This window comes from Erpetoichthys calabaricus, chromosome 2 (assembly GCF_900747795.2).
Source record: "Erpetoichthys calabaricus chromosome 2, fErpCal1.3, whole genome shotgun sequence".
NCBI classification, from domain to species: Eukaryota; Metazoa; Chordata; class Cladistia; order Polypteriformes; family Polypteridae; genus Erpetoichthys; species Erpetoichthys calabaricus.
The window spans coordinates 265,460,677-265,471,330 of record NC_041395.2 but is presented as its reverse complement, the minus strand read 5'-3'; the positions used below and the strand labels follow the sequence as shown (position 1 = coordinate 265,471,330).

At 34.6% G+C, this 10,654-nt stretch overlaps 1 protein-coding gene across 1 annotated transcript in view; it reads right to left on the bottom strand.

Annotated features, from left to right (window-relative positions):
* Positions 1 to 853: 853 nt before the first annotated feature.
* Positions 854 to 10,654, bottom strand: part of LOC114645588 (myoferlin-like) — a 131,710-nt gene continuing 121,909 nt past the window's right edge. The window contains exons 43-48 of the mRNA XM_051922601.1: positions 9,621 to 9,762; positions 8,536 to 8,635; positions 8,242 to 8,426; positions 5,642 to 5,751; positions 5,182 to 5,326; positions 854 to 1,059 (exon numbers count right to left, since the gene is read on the bottom strand). Coding sequence (XP_051778561.1) covers positions 1,021 to 1,059; positions 5,182 to 5,326; positions 5,642 to 5,751; positions 8,242 to 8,426; positions 8,536 to 8,635; positions 9,621 to 9,762 — 721 coding nt within the window. The 3' untranslated portion in view covers positions 854 to 1,020. The remainder of the gene's footprint in view (positions 1,060 to 5,181; positions 5,327 to 5,641; positions 5,752 to 8,241; positions 8,427 to 8,535; positions 8,636 to 9,620; positions 9,763 to 10,654) is intronic.

Here is a 10,654-nt window from a genome sequence, read left to right as displayed (position 1 = left end):
AAGGATTTAAGAGGAAAACATAAACATTTAGGGCAGTATATAAGCACTACCATGAGTAAGAGGACATGGAGTCTGGGATATACTAAGAACATGACACTGTGTTTTTTTCTCCTGCCAGATTACTTAGAATACAAATATATCTAAGTGATGTGACAAGCAGAAAAAAATAGTAATAATAATAACTGGTTCTGTTTGAAAAAGCACATTTTTATAAATTTCATTATTTTAAAATCATGACTTATTTCCTGAAGTCAATTATCAAAATAATAAAGCAATAAGACAACCCACAGGGTCAATACTCAAAACAACAACAACAACAACAACATTTATTTATATAGCACATTTTCATACAAAAAGTAGCTCAAAGTGCTTTACATAATGAAGAAAAGAAAAATAACAGACAAAATACAAAATTAAAATAAGACAACATTAGTTAACATAGAAAAGGAGTAAGGTCCGATGGCGAGGGTGGACAAAAAAAAACAAAAAAAAACTTCAGAAGGCTGGAGAAAAAAAAATAAAATCTGTAGGGGTTCCAGGCCACAAGACCGCCCAGTCCCCTCTGGGCAATCTGCCTAACGTAACAGTTCATTCTGAAAACATATTGCAGTTATTTATTAACTGCAAAAAAATATAAACCATAGCATTTATTCTGTACTAAATAACAAATGGTGTTGTAAAAATGCATTTACATGTAAATGTCACCCATTGGCCTTTGTTCCACATTTTGCTTCTTTGTGTAGAACTAGATACATTTTTAATGATCATTTTGTAAGTCATAAATAAGCAACTTTTTACTACACCTTCATAATTAATGTTGTGTTGTGTTGGCTTTGGTAATGCACATTAAAAAACCTCAATGATATTATTTTATGCTTGCAAATAAAAACTGTGTTTTATTTTTAGGGATTTACATATTTGTTCCAGCATAAGTTCTGCAGATACAATAAGGTGATCCTTTTCCAAAGAACATGGCACTGGCTGATAATAATTATGATTTTCAGTTGTCAGTTTTTCTTCTTATCTGAAAGGTTTCACAATTTTCATGGATACATAGTTCTAATCACAAATAAAGAAGGGAAAAAAGACAATAATAAATGTTATATGTAACACAAACTAACAAGGCTAAAAAAGGAAATAAAAGGCAAATACTACACATTCTTCATGTTTTGGACATAAATAAACTGCAGAAAAACAAGTGAACACCGTTTCACAGCACATTACAATTGCAGCAAAATTGTTATATTTGTTAGTGGCAAGTTAAGAGACTTGCTCAATGTGCAACTGGTCACCTCATGAAGTATAAAGTCCAACACCTTAGCCACTAGGCCACATTGATTATATATAACTACAAACATATTTTAATATTTTTACTTAAACATTATTAAAATTTAAGTAAAATAATTATTTTTGGAAAATGATTTAGTTATAATTGATTTGTCCTCATCATAAATATGACCACCAAGTTACATTTTTGCTTTTCATCATCACCTGAGAAATATCTAGTAAATGATTTTTGAAACAGACTGGTGTTAGTTCAATAACTACAAACAAGAAGTTGTCCTGTACAGTTTCTTTAATATTTACTGTTTGCTTACTGAAAGTGCACGGACTGCAGTGAAATTCTTAAACTGAAATGTTTCTTTCATCTTTTATTCATTAATGTATATACTTATACAGCAAATGTGTGTGTCTGTGTACATCAGAGACAAATCAGAAACAACTAAAGATAACTTAGAAGTTGACCAAACCACTTGGCAACTTGTCAGATAACATTATTTACAAAGTGAGCTATTTTTTGACCCACATTTACTCATTTGTGCCTGTCACTAGCTGAATCACTGAAAAATACAAAAGTTAATTGAGTTTGCAGATCTTCCCAGATATTTCGAACTTGTTACCTAGGGCATAGCAAGTAGTTTGAGAATTCAATGATGGTTCTTGCATCAAGTTGGTTAGAAACAGCAAGAGAGGGGCAGAAGAATCCAGGGGTAGAGCTCTAAGAGGTAGCAACTGTTAACACATGAAGTACATGAGATGGTGACATGGCATGTAGTATTGTTTCCTAGAATTAGGACAATGGTCTGATCCCAAGCTAGGGTGCCTTTTTTTCCTAGTGTTGATAACGTTGCTGTGAGCTTTCGATTTTCTTTCATAGAAAAGTGGCAGTAGGAGATGCTGAGGGTACTCTCTCATGGGCAGGTTGCTGTCCAGTGTCCATTTCTGCCTTTCATCCACTGCTGCTGGGATAGATTCCATGCTCCCTGAAAGCGTGTACTAGGTAAAGCGGCTTTAGAAAACAGATGGATTGGAAAGCTGCGGTTGGCTGGCGCCCTGCCCAGGGTTTGTTCCTGCCTTGTGCCCTGTGCTGGCTGGGATCGGTTCCAGAAACCCCCGTGACCCTGTGTTAGGATATAGTTGGGTTTGACAATGACTGACTGACTGACTGAATGGATTGGAAAGTGAGATTTGTGAGGATGAAAACTGTATTTTAAGCAGTGTTGCTAATTTTATTGGTACCTGCCACTGCATAACAAATTCATTAAGGCTGCAAGTAGCCCAAAAATAAGGGGGTTAGCTATGTAATGCCATAGCCTAAACATTATTTTCTATTGTCTTTGTTGTGAGCTATCCTGACATTATTTTCTTATTGTTTGCCATTCTAGAAATACAATTGGACTTGACTGAAAAAATAATCAGTTTATGCATTACTGAATACAGTATATTAGCAGTAAGACTTTTTGCTTTGCTCACCAACCCCAGCAGCTGCGCCGCTCGAAGGGCGTTGGGGTGCTCCTATAGAAAAGGATGCATGGCATGGGATAAAGACGGTTTGGTCCTTAGTTATTACAGAGAGAAAATCAGTTGCTAGAGTATTTCTTTACAACTGTCTATTTTAGATACACTAGTCAACAAGCATTTTGCTACTGGGAGTCTTTCACCTTTACTTTAACAGGTTTCAATTGCTGACTCCAAATCTGAAAACCGTTTTCGTCCAGCATGTCCCGTTTTTTAGTTATGATGGTCCAGGTCTTGGACAACTAGGGTGACTGGACAGTAAAGGTGGATAACCATTTTGATAAATACCAGTAATTCCACTAGGAATGCCATTAAGATACAAGAATTTGCCACACGTTACTAACAGCTGTGAGTTGTTTACCTTGTCATTATTAATTTTATTTAAAAATTATTTATTTTTAATTAGCAGAAAAAAATATTTGTTACTGATTACCAGGTCTTATATGACATGATGGTGCAGTAGGTAGAGGTTTTACTGTTAAACATAACATTGCATGTCAGGACATTTTGTTCGTTAGATTCACCATTACTTTGAAAATTTTGTCAAGGCGATGGACAGAAACGGCAATGCTTTTCAGCATTTAAGAAATTAGTTTGGTCTCGAAAAAAGTAAAGCCAAAATTAAGGAAGGTGTTTTTGTTGGTCCTGAAATCCGTGAACGTTTACATTCTCAGCTCGACTTTTTTCCACCAAATCTGGGCAATGTCAGCGATGAGTATAGGGAAAGATTTCATCAGGATATAAAGGTGATGGAAAACTGATATTAGGGAAAATTCACTCTGAGCATGATGGGTGACTACTGTTGGTTCTTGCAAAGAGAGACGGATTTGCAGTACAAGCACTAAAGCGAGTGCCTCCAACATTTTTGGGCATGCTGACCTCACTTTTTTATTGAGGTAAATTGACATAAATATGCTTTAACGTGTCTCTGGTATCGTCTTCTGGTTTGTTTTCAGATATAAACACATCATAACAATTTTGGTGGGACAGAGTCCAAACTCCAAATATCATGTTGATATATTATATTGATATTCAAAAGTGTCAAAACGTCAGTGATTTGTATTTCATAAACCTGACGTGCTAGCTTAATTCCGATTTCATATATGAAATAAGTGTAAAAATCTTAATAACGAGCTGCTCTGAAGTTCCCAGTAGCAAACAAAAAATATTTTTTTGTAGACCAGTGATACCAATGAATAATAAAACACAGTAAAAACTAAAAGTAGAAGTTAAAAAATAAAATATAATAAAAAGTAAATAAAAAATGAAATTACATTAACACCTCTTAAAAAAAAACAATATTGTAATGTCCCTTTCCAGGCAGGAGAAATAAACTATACAGGCAAGTGGTTGTAGCAGTCTAAAACAAACGTTTTATCGCTCTTCCACATTCAGAAATAAAACAAAACAACGGTGCCCAAAAAAAACAGACAAAGTGTCAAAAACTAATGGAAGTTCCTTAACAATTCCCAACCCCACCCCCTCACCACCACAGCATTCAAGTTGCTGCTTTTGGTTTATTTAAGAGTGGAAGATATGGCTCCTCTCCACAGCACTCTGAGCAACCCCATTTGCATGTTTTTTGGACACACAGCCTCAGTGGTAATTTCGTTTCCAGACTGTTCAATATTATGAATGACTTTATCCTCTAACTTGCATTCTATAAACAATACTTTTTCGCATTTCTGGGCGCATATTTCTCAGGATATTTTTCTCTTTTTCATTTATTGGGTGATTCTCTTTGTTCTTTATTTTTATTATATGCAGCTCTTTTTTATTCATTTTCTTTTTTTTGACGTTTATTATCAGCTCTTGCCTCAATCTAAACATTCTTGAATAGATAATTTGCTTTTCTGCCGTGCCATTATAACCGACTGCGTTGAAGGGTGAGTTTCCACCGAGAGTGTCAATGGTGGTACAGAGAGAGGATGTGTGCAGTAGGAGTAATGATTGGGTGAGCGGTATGGAGGGGATTGCTCAAGGCTGAATAACGAGGATACAATGGAAAACTTTTTTTAATATAATAGGAGTGAAAAAAAGAAGAAGAATTTCTTTACTATTAGGACTGTAAATATATATAATCAGTCAATTACCAAGATAGCTAAAGACATCACACTGCCTAGTGTCGATGCTGCCAAAATATGTGAACCCTGTCAATAATTTTTTTTAAATATGTATTTTTTCTTGAAACTTATTAATATTTACAACATCTTCTTATAGCAATGCAAAGCTAGTTAGAAAACAGAGTGCCCTTATATTTTAAAAGACAGTAGAGTACAAAGTTATATTTTCTAGTAAAGCATTGGTAAGACAGTACTGCTGAATCTCTGAACTTTTCTGTTGATCATTTGGCACTTAAAATATAAAACAATAAATACTTACTGGTAAAGAGTACAGTAAAATTCCTATGAAAAGCACTAACATGATCAGCAGTGAGACTCCAATGACAATGCATCTGAATCTGCGAAGCATTAATTTCATGATCTTGCACGGATTTGTGAACCACAAAAAAGATGTGTCTGGCCGGCTGCATTATAAGGAACACAAGAGAAAGTGTGTGATGATAAAAATGATATTAGACAATATCAGGCCTGCTAATAGTGATTTTCTTAGAGTTTAATGGAAGACCAGTGTTGTTTTTTTCTCCACATACCAAAACATTATCAAACTGTATAATATTTTCTGTTCATTTGACACTATTGGTAAATGAAAAATGTCATCTGTAACATTAATACAATAGCACACATATATACACTGAGTGTGTGAAAAAAAATTCCTTTTTTCCCCATATTTTGTAGCAATTAGTTTTTTAGATTATTTATATCAGGTTTCTTGAACTTACTTTGGTGGATCCAGCTTTGGATTCATGTTAGGCTCATCTCTTGCCTTACCAGCTGGACGTTCCTCAGCTTCTTCCTCGGTAAGGATTTCCAAAGTCATCTCAACTTTACCCTGTTTAAACAAAAAGAGTGAAATTCAAACCAGCCATCCATCATTTATACATTTTTGAAGCACATCTTTGATGATGATGGTGCAGGTTATTGTAACATACAATTGCAAGATTTAAATCTCAAAGCAGAGGCATCTGTTATTTTACTTAATGAATTAAGACAGACAGCTATGTGCAAATATGTCAAAAATGTGTGGCATTTAATAAAACAGGAACCTCTGAGGGTATGCAGAACTGGTATTTACAACTGGAGAAAACTGACCCTATAATACTCCAGTCTAGGGATTATATAAGCACTGCATGCTACCCATTTTGTTCTGTATTGGTTTTAACTTTTTTCATCGACTGTTTGAAATGTTATCACTGTGAAAGCTATAATTAAATTTCACAGCTTATGATATAGTGTAAACATCCAAGGTCTTTCTTTTTCTAATTTATATAGCTCCAGTTTTGATGTTTGTGGACCTGGGTGTTGCATGTAGGTTTTTGTAAATTGTTTTCTTTGGGACTCTTTCAAATTAGGCTAAAAACACAGACTCACTCTGTTTAATATACTGTACAAATCTAAAATGGTGTGATTGCTGTATTTGTGGTATGGCTGGAGTGTGATTATTTTTTTCCATTTGAAGAGTGAGTATATTGTAGATGACTCAATATACATTATGTGAATTTCCCCTTGGGATTAATAAAGTATCTATCTATCTATCTATCTATCTATCTATCTATCTATCTATCTATCTATCTATCTATCTATCTATCTATCTATCTATCTATCTAATAGTGACATCAAAAGGATTTAAATAAAAACAGCCAAATAAATTATTTATTATTATTATAGGATCATTATTGCCACATGTACAGACTATGGTGAAATTCTTACTTGCATGTGCTAATCAACATATGTTGATATCTTCCACAAATACCTTGTTTATTTTCATTATTTATTTTTATTTGGATATAACATCCAGTACAGTAATGCTTTTAATATAATAATACAGTACATTTTACTTTTTTTCTTTACAAATTCTTTCACACATTAGGAACATAAAAAGTCTTCTCTGCACTGTTTTGAATCTTATTTGTATAACAAAATCATTTTAAATTCAAAATATGTAGTATACTGTACATTGTGAACTGTTGCCAGATGAACAGAATATTGTTTGACACAGACTTCCCAGATATCCAAGGGGAGAAAAAATAAACATCTTTATGGAAAACAACTGAAAATATACCTTGAAATTTACCCATCTATTCATTATCAAGTCTACTTAAATGAATTCAGGGACATGGGGTGATGGTGGCGGCATGGTGGTGCAGTGGTAGCACTGCTGCCTCGCAGTTAGGAGACCCGGGTTCGCTTCCCAGGACCTCCCTGCGCGGAGTTTATGCATGTTCTCCCCGTGTCTGTGTGTGTTTCCTCCAGGTGCTCCGGTTTCCTCCCACAGTCCAAAGACATGCAGGTTAGGTACATTGGCAATCCTAAATTGTCCCGTGTGTGTGTGTGTGTGGTTTGTTTCCTGCCTTGCACCCTGTGTTGACTGGGATTGGCTCCAGCAGACCCCCGTGACCCTGTAGTTAGGATATAGCGGGTTGGATAATGGATGGAATGGGGTGATGGTGCCTCTCCTAGGGGTAAAGTGCTCCAGTTCATTGAAGGGCATGTTCCACCACATCACGGCCAATTTAGAGTAATTTGCAATCCTAACAAGCATTTTTAGGATGTATAAATTATAACAGATTATATGAAGAACAATCCAGACAGACCTGGGGAGATTATGTAATTTCTGAACAAACAGTAAAAGAGCTGCAATTTAAATGTAGTGTCTTGTAGCTATAAGGCTCCAGTGCTATATACCATATTTAAAATTTCTGAACAAGTTTCCCTTATTACAAATGCATTTCATTTGGGAATTGTATTTCAAAGTAATCATACATAAGCCTTTTGGGACAGTAAGTAAAGGTGATCCTGGGCAAAGATTGTAGAACAGACATACAGTATTTGTCTGCTCCCACCCTACTTCTGAAGCCAACAATCCGCTAACTGCTCCTACTTGTTCATCTCTGCCATGTGATCCGCCAATTCATCTTTACATATTTCAGATGACCACAGTTGGAAGAAGACTCAGTATGTATTTAGTGTCATTTTGGCAACACTAGGGGTATCTTTGCACACCCACTACCTCCCTCAGTTCTACCTGCTTTAACACAGGGCTTTCCTAGGTGAAACCAAAAAATTTTTCTTGTTTTCTTATATTGCAAAGTTACAAAAATATTTTTCATGTAAAAAAAAAAAAATATATATATATATATATTTATATCATTTGCTTGTCTTGCATGAACTACCTTTACATTTGTATTATTAGTGAGGTAGAGAGGAAAAATGACAGCTAAATAAAATTAATAAAAATGGAAAAATATTAAAACCATAAGCTGTACATTCATTTTCATAGAATCAATCAAGCAAAACTCATCCACTCTGCTGCTCTACTTACAGCTAAGACTTGACTGCCATTTTCATCTCTGAGACAGGGCCACCAGCCTCTCACACATTTTTGGTAAAATAAAGAATTCTGCTTTTCAGAAGCATTGCCTTTGTCTTCTAAGATCATTTTCAGATCACATGTTTTGGAGGATTTGGCAGGAACAATTAGGTGGTGTAGATCCATCAAAAGAGTCCCTTTTGTTGAAATTTAACACAACAAATAATGTTAAATTTAACAAATGCAATCAAATTCAAGTTTTATTTTATTACATAGGTTACACATTAAAAGAATAAATAAAATTACCTAAACAATCATCTAAGGAGAATTTGTCATTATCCCATAATTGAATAAGAATTTGTGGAGGTACTCTGAATTCTGTCTTGTCCAGACTCCAGAAATGATCCTGTAAATTCACAGTTCATAGATTAAAACTCTTAGTTTAGTAGTTTAGATTTATAAGGAAAACAGAGCTGGGGTTCTCAGGTTCAGTCTTGCAAGCTCCTTGGCTTTTATCCCAACCAGTTTCTTCTTTTAATTGGATTTCTAAGTGAAATCAGCTAGCTGTTTCTTGTCAGTTTCTTTTTTGTATCAATCCAGGAAATACAAACTGGTTAAACTAAGTTATGGTATTGAATGAAGCAGAAAGATGACATTAAAGTAGCTGCCCTTCATCAGTCAGTATTGCTTGTCCTGGTATCTGCTCTACATTTTCATAAAAAGGAAAGCTAAATAATAGGATCAATTAAAAGTAAAAAATGATTTACTGATGTGTGAAACAAAAAAACCACAGAGACCCCCAGGAGTGAACTTGAAAACCATTGAATTTGAGCAATATATTCAATCTTTAATATCTTTCATTATTATTACGGTATATACTCACAAGCAAGGATATTTTGCCTTAACATTTCATCTGGAAAATCCTGGGCACATACAATGGTGTCTTCCCTTAATTGTCAATGAGGACATGATTATATAGCACAAGGCTGGGCTAGTCATGTCTTGTTGACAGAAATGCCTGATCGATTTAAGTTTTACTGTGTACCAACTATGCTGACAGTTTTGGTTTGTGCCAATGGCCTGTAATAAAACCCTATTATTATGTGTGTTAAAAGGACACTATAAAAACTGGACACCTGCTTTCAAATATTCTCCAAAATAGCCAGGACATGATATTTAAAATTCTACTGCCCTCGGCTACTTTTAGAACATTATTAATTACTTGCACAGCAGTTTTGCCTGCCTATGAAATTATCCTGTTTTACACTATGTTCAATACATTTTGCTGGTTGACATCCTAGCTGCACTGTTTGAATTTCATCGCTAAAACTCCTTTAAGACACAGCTGCTGATTAACTTTTTACAGTAGGATGTTTAACATTCGAGCTCACCTTTCGTGAAATTGAACAAAGCTGCTCAGCTGGTAGATATTCAAAGGGGAACACTAATCTCCAGTTGAAGTTACCGTCTCCATCAAGGGACCGATAGTGAACATCAGTTCTCTGCTTGTTTCCCTCCATACCTGGCATCCACCTTAAGTAAAGGTAATTTGTATATATAATAAGGTTGGTAGACTACAGTACTCTTTAAAGATGCATACATTGAAATCACAATGAAAAAGATGACACAAACTAATAGAGAACATTGACTGCGCACAAACATTCAGAACAGAATTTATTTGTACAATGTGTTTGCTTACTGCATTTCAGAAAGTAATTTATAAGAAATGATTTATGTAAGAGTCCTAACAAGACAATAATGAACATCTAACCTGCTCTACACCTTTGGCTTTTGGGTGGAGAAAACTAATAAAACTGCTTTAGATCAGAAAGGAAGGCTGAAATGTAAAGCTATGGCTATTAATAAAAGAATATTAATAAGTAATAACCCTATAGTTCAATTTCGGGACAACAGATGTTGCTGAAATGGCAACAGCTGGGTAAACAACAAAATTCATTCCAACATTAAAGAGAATCACAACTAATAACATGAAGAAGGGTTGCTAAAAAAATTTAAAAAGAGAAAAGAAAAAAAAAGACATCCATCGCAAATAACTGTCTGGAAACACAACCATGACACCTTGTGCGTGATGGCACTTTGAAATCAAGTCTGTGCTTGCACTCATAACATAGAGGTGAGCCCACTGCTGCCCTTTTTTGACTGGCAAAGACAGCATAGTTAAAATAGGTGGGTGACCTCTGGCCCAGTTAAACTTGGTATCTCACAACTGCATATTGAGTGCAAGACAAAAGGACAGAATGTAAAAAATTCCATAATTTTATTTGAAGAAATTATTTTCTTTATTAAATAATTTCATTATTAGTATTTTGTTTCCATTCATTATTTTTAGATTTTTTTAAAGTATTTGAATTATATAAACATTAAATGCAAAAGTTTAAAATTTATGCCATTTTAATAAGGTTTA